An 18,797-nucleotide genomic window follows, 5' to 3' on the forward strand; every position below is an offset into this window, starting at 1 on the left:
TATTTGTTGGGTAGAAAATCTTGAAAATTTAATACAAGGCTCCTAACATATTGTTACAATAGCAGTTGAAAAATAGAAGAAATACATAGTAACAATTTTATTTCATAAAAATTATTCTTTTTAAATCTAAGATTTGAAATTTTTTAATAATCTATAATATATCCTAGACAGATAAACCGTCTCCGCTCAAAATCATTTTTCGAATACAATGATATAATATCATTGAATTCAAATTTAATTCCATCCATTAAAGTAGCCCACTTGTAGCCTATACTGTACAGCAGAGTGATATGCATGACTTACCCGCTTTTTTTTGATTGATCGTAGACAAATCCTTTCCAGGTATATATTTCGTTTCATGTAACGAGTGTTTCAAAGCTATGCATTCTTATATTTTAGCCTTTAGGTACAAGTAAAATATTTATTATGAGATGCAAGCACACTTAATATTATTAAAATGTTATCATATAATTTAATAATATTGAAATAATTCACAAATATATCGTTAAAGGTGAATGTAAAATAATATTTTTTTTTACAAAATCATACCAATAATAATATATTTTATTGAAAAAATTTAAACCAACCAAAAATTCGATGTCTTTTACATACAATATACCTCACTATACAATTATGTAATATTGCAGTATTAAAATGATGCGAAACCAAACTTTTGAATTCTCGTGAAAAAAGTCAGTCGATTGAGATGTAAAAAACTTTTTAAAAAAGGTACCGTGGAATAATTCAAAATGCATATATTATATTATTATATACTTTTTTATGTAAACGCGCATATACCTACTTCGAAATCTACAACGCATTTCTATTTAATCAGATTGGCATAATAGTATTATTCAGTTATTAATAATTTATATTTTATCATATTGTCTAATAAATATGACGAAGAATGATAATATTATCGGAACAGAAAAAATTATTATAATGCAGTACAGTACATTCAGATTTCATACACACATATTATATAGGTAACTATTATTGCATACGTTTTCCAATACAAATAAGTACGCTTGGTAGAAAACAATAGTAATAACCGATGCAAGTGTGGCAAAATATAACGACGAATTTCTTGGAGGGAAATCAAAATAGTTTAGACTATGGTAATTTGAATATTTTAGTTATTAATATAAATCTATCAACATTAATAAATTATAGTGGCTTGGTGAGGCGCGGTCGTACGCTCAATCTGCGAAAACGCACAACCTAACCTAACCCGGGATTTTTAGCAACATATCCTTGCCACACATACACAAACACGTGTTACAAGATTACAACCCTACCCACTTAAAAACCTACAAAAATAACCCCTACCGTACCACCCCACATCCAATGGCCTATGTTGCCGCGGGTTCTCCTTACAAAAAAAAAAAATAATAATAACTTATAATCATGGTCCACGTGTATAAAAATATAAAATAATATAGTTCCAATATTAAGTCTATTTTATATTTTTGTGAAACAATTTAAAAAAAATTGTTATCTTTAGTAGGTATAAACATTTCAATAACTAAGATAATAAACATTCGAATTTTAAATTAGATACATCAACATTTTCAAAAAAGCTGTCCACTAACTAATTAACAGTAAAAAGGGGTTTCTTATTTGAAAAACAGATATTTGAATCGCCGCAGAACATTTTTCAAGTAGTATAAAAATTATCAAGAACTTGAAATCATGGTCTTTAAGTGTATTTAAAAATTCCAAAATTCATGAATTCATTATTTAAAGAAAAATGGGGTTGAGCATGCTTGGTGAATCACCCTGTACATTGTGTACATATAATATAATATACTTGATCATTCGAAGATTGACATTGATCGTCTCCTTAGTCAATTGGTTAAAATAACACAAGGCAGAAGGTTCTCGAATATGATATATTAAATAATAAAGAATTACATTTTAAATTATGAGCGGAGCAATGATTGATTTTTCAATAATGTGTGTGTTTTTATCTGTCTATCATCACCTTTAAAATCACCCATTTGGTGCACTAAAAATGCTTTGATTTTAGTCGTACGCAAACTAGTATTTGACAAAATCGATTTTGAATTATTATAATATCTAAAAACCGAATGACCGTGAAATTTTCACCAAATATTTGTAATTCTATATCCTAAACAAGATAAATTTTTTCAAATTGTTTTATTTTTTTTTAGCTATTCATAGACATTAGTATTTTTTTCATCCGATATTGCCAGTTTGAATTTAAAATAATACATTTTCTACTTCGAAATTCATATTAAACATAATTTTCTCTCAAATTCAGCTAAAATCTGTGAATTATATTATATTATATACAATAAATAGTTACTACTTACTGTTATGGCTATATGTAACACCTACCTCTTAAAACTAACAAGAAATATTCGACCAGCCTAAAAACTCGTCGTCATCAACATTTACAGATTAAAGTTGTGCTCAATCAATAAAAACATCACATTATTCACTGGTTAAAAAAATATATAAAATAATTGTTTTTTATTATTATTTTTAACCCTGAGCATATACTATTATAGCCTATAGGTATAACAGGTAGATAGGTATAACAATAACTACCTATAGATACTTACCCACATATTTTCATAGTGCCTGCAATATTTTAATCTTAATCGATAATAACTTTGCCGGTATAAATAAAAACAATTTTCTTAGTTTTTTTAAAGCATTATAAGTTCAAAAGCGCTTGCCTATATTATAATTTAATATAGTCGCATACATTTGCAGTAGGTTACATACTATATGAGAAGGTACACATATTTTATGTCCTCACAAATTGTACATAGGTAATATTATTTGCACGCGTATAAGTATTAAGTATCCCTACCTATATTATTGGTACCGTTAAAAATAAACTAACAATAACATATAATATAATGTATACGGTCATTAAGTTGATAATATTATATATTGTACATAAGCTGTAAAACCTAACTGGTAACTCGAAAGTGTTTCTTAACAACGATTTGTACGCGTCTCCGGCACTGGCGCTCGTGCGGCTATTTTATCCTTTAACGTGGTATTACCTATACCTATTTATAGGCGAATCCATCATAAAGTTCTCAAATTAACAGCGAGAAATTTATTTTGTGTTTGCTGGCCGTGCACGAATCGCGAAAACGGTCTTGCCGAGGAACTCGACCGTTTATGAAATAAGTATATTACATATAATAATATGTACCTACACGTTATTGTTATTATACAGTCGGGTTGCGATGATAAGTCGAAGAGAGACATGCAAAAATTCGCTTCGGGATAATATTATGATTATTATATTATTCGAGATATCCAACTCGAATATTCATCAAAATTAAGTTCTAGGGAAATTAAAAAAAAATTCTAATTTCCGAGTTTTTCGAATTATTGCGACTCGACTGCGTACTATATAAACACACGCAGGCACGCAGTCCGCTACTCCCTCCAAAAAACGCCACCACATTGACAAACGCTAACGTTATATAGTCCCGTTTTATTTATTTAAGTACACACCTACTTATAGGAATATATTATACAATAGGTGGTGGTATGCTGCAGCTATATAAGTGGGTATTTTTTGTTTTATCCGTTTTTTTTTCAGTAGATTTTGGAATTTGTACGCATAAATTACAGAAAACCCGCTAAAATACTGCGGTGGGTTTAAGCTGGCGGTGACAATATTAATGGCCGTTACTAATAAGCTTAAAACCCGCGGCGCTTTCGATATCAAGCAAAACGGATCCCAGCGTATTTCGCAGTGTTATGCCTCTATATGTGTAAATATATATATATATATATATAGGTAATATATAAGTAGGTTATATATTTATATGTATATATTATATCTTTTCTACCGTATTCCTTGGGATTTTTTTGGAATGTTTTGGTTGTATTATTTTTGTTTCAGCTAAAAACGTAGGTAGGTACACAAAATAAATTTTAAGTAATAATAGGTGGTGTGATGTGCAACTATGACATGTAGGTATATTCATTTTTATGGAGTAGGTATACCCATCTGACTGGCTACATTAATAAAATTCGGTGGAAGACATAAGCGCCAAAATAAGATAAGAAAAAAAAAGTCGTATCGTACAAAAGCGCCAGAAATTAAATAACAAATATTAAATTTAGAACTATATGTCAAAAAAGTGGGATTAAAAAATCAACCAATTTATTAAATGTATAAAATATTGATGTGCATGTATATTATAATTTATTATCGAAATTTTATTTTTATAAAATATCAACCAATTTATTAAATCTATTACATATTGATGTGCATGTACCTTACCTATATTATAATTTACTATCAACATAATAATATTAATATAGTATAATTTTTATAAGATATAGAAATTTTTAAATAACTACCTACTTATATAAAATATTAATTTTTCCGCAAATGATAGGTCATTTTTGTACCTTTGGCGCTTATGTCATATGTTGGGTATAGCAGGTATACAATATTAAATTGGCGCTTATGTTCTACAGGTTTTGGCGCAAATGATAGGCCATTTTTGTAACTTTGGCGCTTATGTCATACAGCCAAATTATGTACCCAGGTATCGAAGACTAAATCAATTTTTATGTTTTAGATTCTGAACGGAGTGATGGATGTATTGAATTTACAATGATGTGCGTTTTTTTTGTGTATGTGTGTACAGCATAACTAGTCGATTCAATGCTTCAATTTCAAACTTTGGGGGTGGTGTCTGATGTAAAAGTGAATATCCTTTATAGAGGTCAAAAGTAAACATTTTTCAACAGTTTTCAAAAAAATTGAGAAAAATAAAAAAAAAAATGATAGAAAACGGGAATTTTTACTCAAAACCAGTTTTCGACCAAATCGATTTTTTTATATGGTTGTAATTCAAAAACTAATCACTGTAAATACATGAAATTTTCACCAAATGTTTATGTTAGTGTTATATATATACAGTTTAATTTTCAAAAATGTTTGACTTTTCTTGAGTTATTTATAGACCACTGAAATTTTAGATTTTTATGAGAATTTTTTTTTTGAAGTGTCAGTAAAAAAATGTTGGTAAGTAATTTTGAAGTTGAAAAATCATAAACATTTTTGTGCATATAACTAAGGATTAAAAATACAATACTAAGTTTTCCATAAGTTTTCCTTCAAGTAGCTACAGAGAAAACTTTAAGCATCATTATAGGAAAATTTTTAAGTGCGTTTGAATTTTAAATTTTTACGAAATAGCGTAACGATAACGATTTATCCTCAACGATTTTAAGCATTTGTTATTATTCAAAAAGTATAAGTCCTACGACATGAACATCTACATACATGAAAATTTTACCAGTTATTGAGATTGGCATTTTCTTTAAATGATTTAATTCATCGAAATATTTTGACTTTTTTTGAGATATTTATAGACAACTGAAATTTTCAATTTTTCTGAAAATTTTTTTTTGAAGTGTCGATAAATTTTTTTTAGCCCAATCACAATACTTGTAAATTTAATACAAAGTTCTTCATAAGTTATTCTTATAGTGATTAAAAAATTATAAGAATACATAGGCACAATTTTGACTTAATACGTAAAAATGACGGCTATGTTCAAATTATCTCAGATAGAAATTCATAAAAGTTTTTCTTTTTAGATCTAAGATTTGAAAATTAAATTCAAAGCTCCTAACATATTTTTACAATAGCAGTAGAAAAATAAAATAAATATATAGTCACAATTTTTTTTTTCAAGCATTCAAAGTTCAAATTTTGAATAAATACGTAAAAATTAAGGCAATGTTCAAATTATCTTAGATAGAAATTCATAAAAGTTTTTTTTTTTAATTCTAAGATTTGAAAATTTAATACAAGGCTCCTAACATATTGTTACAATAGCATTTGAAAAATAAAAGAAATACATAGTCACAATTTTTGTTTACAAGCATTTAAAGTTTGAATTTTGACAACATACGTAAAAATCACGAAAATTCGTAAATTATTTTAAGCTATAAATTCATAAAAAACTTTCTTTTTAAATCTAAGATTTGATAATTTTTAATAATCTATAATATATTATCCTAGACAGATAAACCGTCTCCGCTCAGAATCGTTTTTGTTATACAATGACATAATATCATTGGATTCAAATTTAATTCCATCCATTACAGTAGGTAACCCACTTGTAACCTACTGTACAGCAGAGCGACATCCACGACTTACCAGAATTTTTTTTGAATTATTTGTCTAATTAAACTTTAATATTATTATTATATTAAAATATTAAAATTAAACATTTCAAATTTGTATATTATTATTCATAATATTTCATGTGGGTAAGTTAAAAAGGTATATGACCCACATTTATATCAGTCACATTCACAGAATACTTTATCTGTTGTTTTTTCTGATATTTCTGAATAATCTGAAATTCTTGACAATTAAATACAACTGTTTTAACAAACCCTTTATATAAAAATTTAAAATTTACTCCAGTTTCACTTAAGAACTTCATTTTACATGTAGTGTTTTATTATATAAAAAAATAAATTTATGATTTATGATGAAATTATATTTTATATAGTTTATTTTAACACAATTTTTAACACTTAGCAGACAACGAATAAATTAATAAATTTCAGTTTGTTTCCGATCAATTAATGTGTACACCAATTAAATCAATAATCAATCAGAGTCGTCTATAAGTCCATCTGAATCATACACCAGTACTTTTCCCTTTCCTTTAGTAGGGGAATTTCTTATAGGCAACGAATGACATCTAGCAAATACAAGTGCAGTATCAGAAAATTCTTGTGTGAAATTACTATTCTTGTTTATATATGTTTTGGTTTGTTCATCATTGATATGGTAGTCAGCAACCTGAGATAATAAGACATCTTCTTCTAAACATTCTTCTCTGAACTGCTCAATTATTGAAATAGAACTGACTGAATTAGCTATTTTTGGGGGTTGTTGACTAGTTGACGGGTGTTTGCGTTTTCTTGAAATACTATCTGGATACTCAACTTGTACTCGCATTGGAGTTCTTAAGCTAGAACTCGTTGTTTGAGTTCGATTTATATTGGGCAATAGATTTTCTGGATGTTCATTACTACTTTGAGTGTTGTCAATGGCATTAATATTTAAACGTATGGAATTTGCATCTCCTGAGATCGCATTATCATTCATTGTTGATAATATATACTGGCTTTCAAATGTCAAGCCATTTTTAAGTCCAAATACCATAGGCCTAATAAAACAAGATTAAAAGAATTTTGTAATATAACTATTAAAATAAAACACTCATAGTGATCATTAAACTTACATTCCAGGAGAACTAAAACGAATAATAACTGGTAATGTCATGTGCTCTGCAAAGGCCAGTAGAGGTCGTATTTCTTTAAGAGAAAATGTTATACAACAGCCTTCACCAACATCATAGATGTCAAATTCTGACGACTGTAAGCTCAATTCAGTTCTTAGCATTTGTCTTATATCTATATTTAAATATACACAAATCGGCATTATTTATAAGTAAATCTAAATGTAATTAAAAATTAACAGTTAAGATGCTAAAGCCAGGTCCCACCAGTTTGATGAACTTGGGCAAAAATTGGTCACTGGCTGTGTATGACTAATGTTGACCTACATTCATCTTTGCTCCTACACTATTACTGACTAGTGTATATCAGCGGATCTTAAACAGTGGTAAATTTAGCATTGATGGTACTTAAAAAGGTATGTAGTGGTAGTATGATAAATTAGTAAATTATTATTTATAGTATTTGATGTTAAGGATATAATATTATTTTATTTTTTTGTGTAAATAAATACTAAATAATATACTGTTAAATGTACTTGAATTTTTTTTTTTTAATTCACTGAAATTCTAAATAGTATTTTTGTAATTATTAGTAGTGCATGACTAATTCATTATACACATGAGTGGAATGTGCAAAAAAAATTTGAGTATCTCTAGTGTATAATATATACAAGTATAGCATCACGTTAAACATAAATATTGGTGGTTCTTTAACTTTTGTCAAGTTTACCAAAAACCCATCGGTACGAGCCAGTAAAAAACAATTATTACATAAATATACATGTAATGTTTCTACACAACTTGTCACTGCTCATCACCAGTGACCAATATTGAGCATGTACATCAGTTGTGTAGGACCGACTTAAGATTCAATTCAAACACCTCGACAAGATTCTGAGTGGGTTTTCAATATCACTTTTTCAGTAGTTACAATTAATGTAATGTCGGTTTCACTGTTTTGAAAATGTTTAACAGCAGCTGATAACACCTTGGAATCAATACAAAGAACATGATTTGTATCAACATTTTGATTCACCTAATAAAAACAAAAATAGATTAATAAATCATTTCTTATATAATAATGAACTGATCAAAAACTCACTTGTAATGCAGAATATTCTAGTACTGGTATCAAATGAGTCTTAACACAAAAATTTGAATAACGTAATTGAATAGTTATTGTATCTGCATTACTTTTAATTTCTATATGGCATGACTCTAAGCACCGAGATAAATGTGGAGATTTGAATATTGTAATACATGACTAAACACATAAGATACAAAGATCAGGTCTTTGAAGAGTTTAAACTTGTTCAATTAAGTTTTGTTAGGTCAAAATATACCTTGAGTGATATTTTACATTTTAATGAATTTTCGCTATTTTGTTCATCATCTTCAGTAAAATAATAACTAGAGAAAAATGACGAATCAAATGTAAACCATGCATATACGGTATGCCAACTATTGGTAGTATGCATGACCAATTGCGTTGAATTGGGCTCAATGTACAAATCTTCACCAATGCGGCACATTGTATTCAATGCTCGCGACAAAACTGCAATATTATGAACAAAATATTGTATTACTTGAATAATTGTACATTATAAATTATTAAAGATATTTTTTATTATATATTTATTATTTAATATTATAACAGTGATAAATCTAGGTATATGAATATTATAATGCTAAAATTTTTGTGGTTTTTTATTCAAATATAGTTTAGATGAAAATGATCTTGCAGTAATTTGAAAACATAAGCAATATTAATTATAGTTACTTTTCAAATTTTGTCTGGGTATAACACACTTCATAGTGATTAAGGTTTGTCACGGTCATCTGCGTTTTGGGGACATCTCATATTTATTTCTATAAATTGGCAACGAACAAAATATACCACTCAAAACAAAACTTAGTCGTCTCCAAACACACTCCAAATCAAGACTCATCAGAAACAATAAGCTATTGTAAATTTGTAACTATCGATCTGTTGATGGTTGATCAGGCTAGTTTATGACAAAATACTCAACATCTATCAAACATAAGATTATAAGAATGAAATTATTGAAATTTCGGTGAAAATTTCAAATTCAAATTTCAAATACAACATTTTCTTTTCTCTAATCTTAACTTCCAGTGTTATCACCTCAAACTTATCAATTGATACGTCTAGTGAAATCACGAAATCACCACCACGATTGCAAATCAAAAGGCCACGGGACTTAATTATCTACGCCCATGGAACGCCTGCCCATTATCAGTGGCCCGTTACCGAAAAAATGTAAAATTCTTATCAATCCCATCAATGTACAATATAATATTGTACTACTCATTACACAATATTAATTATAAATTATAATATTATAGTTCTATAATTTATGTAAGTACCTACTTACGAGAATATTCTTTTAATTAATACTTGTCTACTGTGCACCATTAATCAATAGCCATTAACTATTTTTGTTGATTATTATTCCATTTTTTGAACTATTAAAATATCTTTCAATTCAATTCTTTTTATTGTTATAGTTTCATTTTCAGTATAATTAGAATCATGGTCCATTTAAGTGGTAAGTCTTTGTTCAGCATGCCTCATGAATCATTTATGGTTTGCCAGGTTACTTTTATAATTATTTTTTTAGAAGCTCAAGAGAAACTTAAGAAGTATAGAGAAGACAACGAACGTAAGAGTAAAGAAGTGTTAGAATTATGGGATTCGTCGGTCAAACATAAAATTAAGCAATTAGGAAATGATCGTAAGTGCTATAGCATCAACAAAATCGAACATGGAAATAGGTAGTTCATATTCCATCAATAGTATAGGTGTAAATAGCCCGAGGTATTCAAACTTTTTCATCTTATGGCTCCTTTGAGTCTTAACAAACAGGCCTGGATAGACTCGGCTAGTTATCAAATTGAACTAATAATATTACAGTTGGTTAATTCTAAAACTCCCTGGGATAACCTTGCTGTACGGCCCTATTCCCAAATTATTGCAGAGTTTTTTTAATCAATGAATACAAAATGTCTGATAAATAAATGACTAGTATTACAAAAATAAAACTTTCAATAGGTATATTATAATGATTATTTATTAAAAATCATTAAAAATGGTATTTATATTTGTATATTACATTTATTTATTTATTTTTTTTTTTTTAATGGCTCCCTGAGGGTAATGGCGTTTACAAATAACCTCTGACATAGACACATATAAAACTAATATTCCTTTAAATATCATAAAATATAAAGCATTACCTAAGTTCTAATTATAAAACTGAATGAAAAAGAAATTCCTTTAATTTAATTGGCTACATACATTTTTGTTGACAGTTTTTGTTATTTCATTAGAACAGTTTTTATGAAGGTAGGTAGCTTAAGTATATTTTATAACAAAACCATTTCATTGCTTATTTAAAATAGTTTACCATAGTAATTTTTTACAAGAATCTTATTGCATTTTATTTTAAGAATCAGAATACTTAATTAACTTACTAAAATGTTAATGAATGAATATTAAACATTAAAGTTTACATGAAAAGAGTAGTAGACCATAACTTTAGCAGTGTTTCCTATGGTAGACCATTTTGCTTGGTCCTTCCAAACTTAAATGTTTATTAATACGTTAACTGCCATGTGACCGCTGGTGGCCTCAAGAATATTTATTATGGGTACACCCAATGACATTTTTCAGTGTCATTATAAATTTGTATTTATATATACAAATATATACTATTGAATTTGAAAAAAAATTCAAAATTCAAAAAAAATGTTAAAATTATGTTTATTACATCAAAAAACTTGCAATTATTCCCAATATGCCGCAGCATATTTTCAAGATCATTATTTTAGCGCCACGGAAAAATTAATAATTTAAATCCAAATTAATTTACGGCAGTCTGCGGCCGTATGGCCTCCTACAAAATGATATGGTGCGGCAGCCGGCGGTCTAAAAATTATCAATACCTAATTATTTTTATACGGACGCCGACAGCCGCATGGCAGTCAATGTGTTAAAAAAATAACTTAATAGTTGATACTCAAGCAAAAAAATATGTTTCAAAAGTATTCTACTTTTTGTCATTTGAATTTGGAATAAATCATATATAATATTGAATATAGTATGCAATATATCAGTGGTGTAGCCCATGGTAGGGCTGAGGATGCTGCAAGCCCCTCCCACCCCGAAATGTTGAGAAAATTAAAAAATTATTTTAATGGTATATGAAAGTCGCTAAAAAAGTCTTAAATTGTATTTTAAATTATAAAAAGAAAATTCATTGATATTTTTCTACTAGTTAAATTAGCATTTCATTTTTGACTTAATTTTTTTAATATAACATTTATAAACAATTAATTTTTTTCACTAATGAAGATTGACTATGACTTTATGTAATAACTGATCATTTATTTTCTAACATTATAGGTTACCTAGTTTTGGAACAAGTATTAATTGCAGCATGTGATTGTAACCGTATTGATGTAGCCAAAGTATGTTTACAAATGCTTCTTAATAAATTTCCTGACAGTCTTAGAGTGCGTAGACTGGCTATAACAATACTAGAAGCAGAGGAAAGGTAAGTAAACCACTCTATTTTTTTAAATTTGCATTTTAAACTTGAAAAATATTATTGTTTTAAAAATCAGAATATATTTAATATTTTATTTTTCCTATATTAATAAAACATCTCACGAAATTGTGTAGACATACAACGCTCAAGAAATAGCGTTTTTAGCCACATAGCTGCCATTAGGCTGTAATTTTAAAACATACTTTACGCATTCAAAGAATATGGGTTACTGAGCGGTTTTATTGTAGAAACACTTATGAACAAAATTGTAGAAGAGATTCATATCTGGTTCTGTAAGAAGCCCAATTTTTGATATCTGTAAAACTTTGTATAATATTTCATGTTTAATCATACCTGTTTTTTTACCTTTATGGAGAGTTATTTTTAAGAATTAAAATTTATAAAATAAAAAATCTGGCTTTTTACAGAACTACTTTTTAATCTCCTCTTCAATTTTGTTCATAGGTGTTATTACAATAAAACCACTCAGTAACCCATATCCTTTGAACGCTCATATGTGTTTTAAAGGACATTTTTTGCGTACATATTTTTATGAGATGTCAAATAATTAAATGAAAAACTTTTCCTACAGAAAAATTTACATTTATAAAAACAAGTATTTTAATAATTATATACACCAGAACATTCATAAAATTAATTTTTTTTAATTTTTTATAACCTAGATATGATGAAGCATTAGAATCTCTTGACAAGCTAATCAAGGCAGATGAAACCAGTGCTCAAACCAGGAAACATAAAGTCGCAATATTAAAAGCTAAATGTCAGATAAGCGAAGCCATTAAAGAACTTGTTGAATATCTTAAAAAGTATTTTTCATAATTAAAAGCCGGTACTAATTTATTTGTGATTGTGTATTATGTCATAATAATTTCAGGTTTATGGTTGACCAAGAAGGTTGGCAAGAATTGAGCAATTTATACTTGTTAGAAGGAGAATATGCCAAATCTGCATATTGTATGGAAGAAATGATCCTACATAATTCTCAGAATCATTTATATCATCAGAGAAATGCTGATATACGATACACACAAGTATTGAAACTTAATTATAAACTTGTAAAATAATTTTTTCATTTTTATACCTATACTATGTTTATTGTATAGCTATCAAGCATACAGTAAATTTACTACAATCCCTCTGTAATGTTTATTGTATACATTTAATTGGTGTTAATCTTTAAATAAAATAAAAATCATAAATTTTATGAACATATTTAAAAACAAAATTAAATATTGAATTTTATTTTTCAGGGAGGTACAGAAAATTTGGAATTAGCACGTGCTCATTATTCATATGCTATTCTTCTTAACCCTAACAACATCCGAGCTTTGTATGGATTGTACTTGGTAAACTATATTATAATTATTTTATACTTTTACAATAGTTGAATTTAAATCATTAATTATTATTAGATTCTAGAAAAAAAAAACCATTGACATAATATGTTTACATTCTATAAAAAAAAGTCAAATACTTTCCATTTAATTTATCTATTATATAATTTAGAATAAAAATATTATAGAATATGTAACATTGAGTTATTTTATTAAATTGCGCATTGGTTTGAATAAAAATAACTAAAATTAATTAATTCAAAACTAAAGTCAATATCAGCTGTTCACAATTTTAAGATAATAAATAATTTTATTTTTCAACTTGATTATAGGTAGGTTTATTATGTTAGTGTCTCACAAAGTAAATTTATTATAAATTTATAACAAAACCAATTTTTTAGACTGCTCGCAGTTTGATGTCATCACAAAAACATAATCAAACAAAAAAAAACACATTCAAGAAAATTGCTACATTGTCATTAAAACGAGTTGAACACATGTACAGGTAAATAATGTTACTTAACTTTTTAAAATATTTTCTATATAATTATAAAACGGTTTGTTTCTGTTTCAGTGAGAAAAAGCAATTAAATAAGAAAAATCAGCTGTATGTACTTGAGACATTAATGGGATCATTGCATTTGAGCTTAAATTAAATTAGTCTAAGATATTTGGTATAACTTCAATATTTATTATTTTAAAGATGTTTCTTACTATATTTTTGGCATTTATTAAAATAATATAGCCAATATGCTATATTATAATGTAAACTTTATTTGATACATTGTAAGTAACGTGTTCTGCCAATATGTTGTAAATCATTTTCAGAAATTTTTTTTTCCATCAAATTGTCAATTTAGCATCAATATTACTGTTTTTTCCGTTACCAACTTCTTTGTTGTTTTCACCAATTTTATTTACTACAAACTAACTCATCTGGATATTAAATAGTAGTTAATAAAATTAAAATTACTGGTATGAATGTGGTACTATATTTCAATCCAACTAGTACACTGCCTTTGATACAAGGTGTGTTTTCACCAACATTGTTTCAACAACTGTACAATTTCTAGTAAATATAATAACACTACATTTACTTTGAAGAAATAATGATATTGTATAATCTGTTAAAACTTGAGATTTTGAAAGTTCATAAATATTTAGTAAAATAAATAAATTTGATTTGAAATGTATTTAATTTTAGTGTAAATGTGTAATTTTATGTCACTAGTTATATTTACCCATACATATAATATTGAGTGTAACACATTCTGATTATAATTTATATAAATTATTATTAATAATTAATACTTCATTATAATATTCAAATTTATTTAATATGAATACTGAAATACTTAATGATTATGTATTTACATGAGAGCTCGTCTGATAAATAATTTATCATTCACCTATTATTTTTGGCTATAACCACATATATTGTTTATTTATCTTACATTCTACATAGATTAATCATTTTCGTGCTTATGATCTATATTATAAATTTATTTATGAATTTTGAATGGCTTAGGTATGTTATTATATTTTTATTTATATTTGTATTTATGCTTTTTTTACCTTTACCTAAGTAGATATTTTTCTTTAGTAGTAAAAGCTCAATATTGTCCATTGACCAGGATAGATAATTACTTTACAACAGTTTGTCATAAATACACACGATTATTATTCAAATATTACAAAAAGGTTCATTTGTATAATTATTTATTATACATGATAAACCTATAAATAGTATTAGTATTATTACAATACTTATAATATCAGATTGGATTATCAATAAAATTAAAAATTGAATATGTTTTTAATTTCCATTAATATTTTTATCAGCCTATTAATTAAAATTAAAATACCACTATATAACTAAATACTAATTAAAAGTTTTTTAAAAATAAATATTATAAAATGCATTTACCTACATATAATATAATCTTAACTTAGCTTTAGCCCCAAGTATACCCTGAGAACCCAATAAATTATAAGAAAGAAAACAAGAACCGAAGAATTAATATAATTTGCTAGTTATCTAACCAACTGTGTAATATATATGTAACTATTTAATGAGAAACTGATAAATCATTCATTTATAAACTGACTTGCTATTTAGTCATTTTTCAGATCAAGAAGCTGGAATTATAGTTTAACGTCTTCAGTATAATATGTACCTATACTGTATAACTATATCAATTTTTTTTTCATTCTTATACATTCTCCTGTGGGTACCCACTAACATTCTTAATTGGTTTATTTACTAATGGCTGGCGATCGAGCAATTAGAGTTCATCTAATCTAACCTAACCTTCAGATTCAATATTTATATAACTAGGCATTTTTTAAATGGGCCATATCTACTCCCAATTATTAAAATTATAAGTACCTAAAATGACCAGGAACTGATTACGATACCAATGCGACACATAAAATCAATATTTTATGTACAGAGTATATTTGATAGTTTATTCTTAGCTTTAAATGACTTTTACTTAGTATTTTGAAAATTAATTTAATAAATCAATTTAATATTTTTCATAGACTTACGAGAGATGAGTTATCTTAATGATTTTTCATGTTGTATTCAGATACTCTAATATTTGCTGTGTACACAATATCTGATGCATGTCTCATACATAATAATTATGTATAATACTCTGTTCGCCGAAAAAATGTGGTTATTTCACACAATTAACTGGTGCTGAGAAGTGGGGATTTGAGTTTTACAGCAGTGTATAAGAAGGGAGGTTTACACATTTTGGTTTATGTGCAACTACATACTTAAAGAATAGAGTTGCGATTACCCAAAAATTTAAATAATTATGGAGAATAATGAGCACTTCAGTGGTGTACCTATTTTGCCTATACTATGCGCCGGGTATCACTCAATAGTCAATATGTTTACATGAAGTATTTTAAACGATATGTTATTTATATTCATATTGGATATGTTTTCCTCATTTTAATCATCAGTAATTAAAAATATTTTTGACGTAATCTATACCATGGCTAAATAATTTATTATTAGCTTAGTTTATTTAGCCATGATCTATACCATAAATATAGACATTAAATAGTTTACAATCAAACATTTGATCATAATATGATTCATACTCATCTGCACTTGATGAAATACTGCAGATTTTGATATTTCTACAAAATAAGTTCAAAGAGAGTTCTTGAAAAGAACATATAATTAATCTGTAAACCTATAATACTCAATATAAGGTATATTGTGCGTCTATGCTCTATGGACTTATCATATAATAATATCAATTATTTTTGGTTAACCCCAATAATCGATATTTATTTGAGTTAATTACCGATTCTAATAATTTAAATTTAAAAAATAATGCATTAATAGATTGATAGGTCATTTCTCGATTCTTTATACTTGCAATTCAAAGCGCGATGGAGGTAGATGAACAAAGCTGTTCCTTCGACATCAGCAGAGTACCTACGACTGCACTATAGGTATTTTAAATGCCGTATTTAGCTCAACTATGTATTTTTTTTTTATCCCGCGGCAACTAAGGCCATTGGGAAGGGCGTAGTACTATAGGTTTTATACAACGGTAGGTTGGTTACACGTGGGTGAGAGCTTTGGCAGAATTTCTATTGGGGCACCCGTAGGTTTCTGCAATGCCCAGGAGTGGGGGATGGTGGCACTTACAACTATATTTTACCAGAAGAGTTAATGACTATGGACTAAAAGAGACCTGCGTTATCAAAAATTTGGCTTGATAAGATTTTTTGTAGTACCGAAGCCTATGTGAAAGATGATTGCGATAGTTGCTCACGACTTAAAGGGGGGCACTTAGGTAACGCCTTGTTGACTAGGACCATGAAAAAATGTTGGTTTCCGACGATGCGAATATATGAGACAACATGTCTGTATGTGTGTAGATTGTCTTATTCATAAAAGACCGTAGCTAACCATGGTTATTCTTATTCTTATTATATCCTATTCCGCCAGGCCGTCGATCATTTGTTATAATTCGTAGAAGACTGCAGTCTGTAATCTTTTAATATAATTAAATGCAAAAAAACTATTTAGAAAAAAATCATGATAGAATGATTATTTATTGGTCACATTATTATTTAAGTTCAAAAATTGTGAACACAAAAATTAACTAGAGTTAAAAAAAATACGAAAGGAAGGAATATTGGCAACCCCAGGCAAAAGTATTTCGAAAAGAAAAAAAAATATAGAAAAAATTATACAGTATGAAATACGCTGAAGTCTGCAGTATTATGTAATCCAAAGATACCTAATTAAATACAAAAAACTATTGAAAATATTAAAATTATTATTTGTAGAATGGTTATTTAGAAAGCACATAATATGGTTATTAAAGTTTTTAAACAATTAACGGTTATCAATATGTTTAAGATATCTTTAAAGAAACAAGTACCGGCTACCATAATATCAAAATTAAACGACAGCCGTTTTCGAAAATTTTTAGTTTCTACCAGAGTCTAACCTAGTTTATTGGGAACGGTTTTAAGCCTGGCTTGATTATTAACTATTTTTATATAACTCATTATTTGAATTTTTAAAATAAAACCGATAACGATCAAGTTCTAGTGTCGTCTTCTTGAAATTAAACATAGCTAACAAATATTAAAATAAATTCGATTATGCAAATGCAATCGCTTATATATACTATAGTTAATCATAGTATATAGGTATAGCACCATAGAACACATTAAGTTCGATATAAGATATCTGATTAAAATATAATATATTATGAATCAATAAAGATTTACTGAGCATTCGGAACTAGACAGTATCATCACAAAAACACAGAGGAAATATACAAAAATAAACACAAAATACAATAGCATATACGCGCGCGGCGATGACGGTCGGTGCAGTACCTACTACAGTGGCACCTAACTACCTAGCTAGTGGTACATCAGGTAGTACATTATAATTCAGAATATAAACGAATAATCATACATTTTCAAAGAGTAAGTAATTAAGTATATCATTATTCATTACACACCTACTTTCTTAAAATATTCAAAATGTAAGTAAATAAATGGACACATACTAGTTGCGGACGAAATTATTCAGGTCAATATTGTAACATAACAATTGCGGACACGAGTTTCGTTATCGTAGTACTAGTTGCGTACAGAGTTTTTTTTCTTAAACACATTTCTCAAATCAGGTGAGTTGCGGACACAAATATTTCCCTTCACCACTTTTTCAGGACTTAGGCCAAGCTACCAAAAAGTTGTTAGGCGGGGTTAAAAATATTTGTGTCTTGTAAAAGAGCAATCGTTATTATTGAAATGTTGTTAAATTATTTAATGTTTTAATTTTGTAGCAAAAATTATTTATAAAATACTTATAGATTATCGTCATAGCATTTATAGATCTTTTGGTAAAAAAATGTTTGAAACAGCCTGTATATATGATATTCTACTGATTTCACCACGTGAATATTGCAAAATTTGATTGCTAATAAATGCCTCTTTTTCAACAGTTATTTTTGCTCGTTTTAAATTTCGCACTACAGAGCAATTCATTTTCGTATAGCTACTAGTCTGTACTTCATTTAGGGCCTCGATCAATTGATATA

At 27.5% G+C, this 18,797-nt stretch overlaps 2 protein-coding genes across 3 annotated transcripts; one reads left to right on the plus strand and one right to left on the minus strand.

Annotated features, from left to right (window-relative positions):
* Positions 1-6,505: 6,505 nt before the first annotated feature.
* On the minus strand, positions 6,506-9,409 carry Rad9 (cell cycle checkpoint control protein Rad9). Its single transcript, XM_015512068.2, has 6 exons — positions 9,058-9,409; positions 8,621-8,832; positions 8,380-8,541; positions 8,160-8,313; positions 7,281-7,452; positions 6,506-7,205 (listed from the first exon to the last, which is right to left on the minus strand). Exons 1-6 carry the CDS (start codon positions 9,089-9,091, stop codon positions 6,641-6,643), a joined length of 1,299 nt encoding a protein of 432 aa, XP_015367554.1. The 5' UTR covers positions 9,092-9,409; the 3' UTR covers positions 6,506-6,640.
* Positions 9,410-9,566: 157 nt separating this feature from the next.
* LOC107164303 (ER membrane protein complex subunit 2-like) lies at positions 9,567-14,401 on the plus strand. Of its 2 annotated transcripts, XM_015512066.2 has the most exons (9): positions 9,567-9,657; positions 9,807-9,847; positions 9,920-10,033; positions 11,704-11,854; positions 12,532-12,675; positions 12,744-12,900; positions 13,120-13,215; positions 13,605-13,708; positions 13,778-14,401. In XM_015512066.2, exons 2-9 carry the CDS (start codon positions 9,832-9,834, stop codon positions 13,857-13,859), a joined length of 864 nt encoding a protein of 287 aa, XP_015367552.1. In that variant the 5' UTR covers positions 9,567-9,657; positions 9,807-9,831; the 3' UTR covers positions 13,860-14,401. The 2 variants fall into 2 exon arrangements, with proteins under 2 accessions (XP_015367552.1, XP_015367553.1); XM_015512067.2 differs by lacking the exon at positions 9,567-9,657 and having other exon boundaries at positions 9,664-9,847; positions 9,923-10,033.
* Positions 14,402-18,797: the final 4,396 nt, after the last annotated feature.

The sequence above is a fragment of the Diuraphis noxia genome, unplaced genomic scaffold (assembly GCF_037042655.1).
Source record: "Diuraphis noxia isolate RWA-SAM2 unplaced genomic scaffold, SU_Dnox_SAM2 contig0004, whole genome shotgun sequence".
NCBI classification, from domain to species: Eukaryota; Metazoa; Arthropoda; class Insecta; order Hemiptera; family Aphididae; genus Diuraphis; species Diuraphis noxia.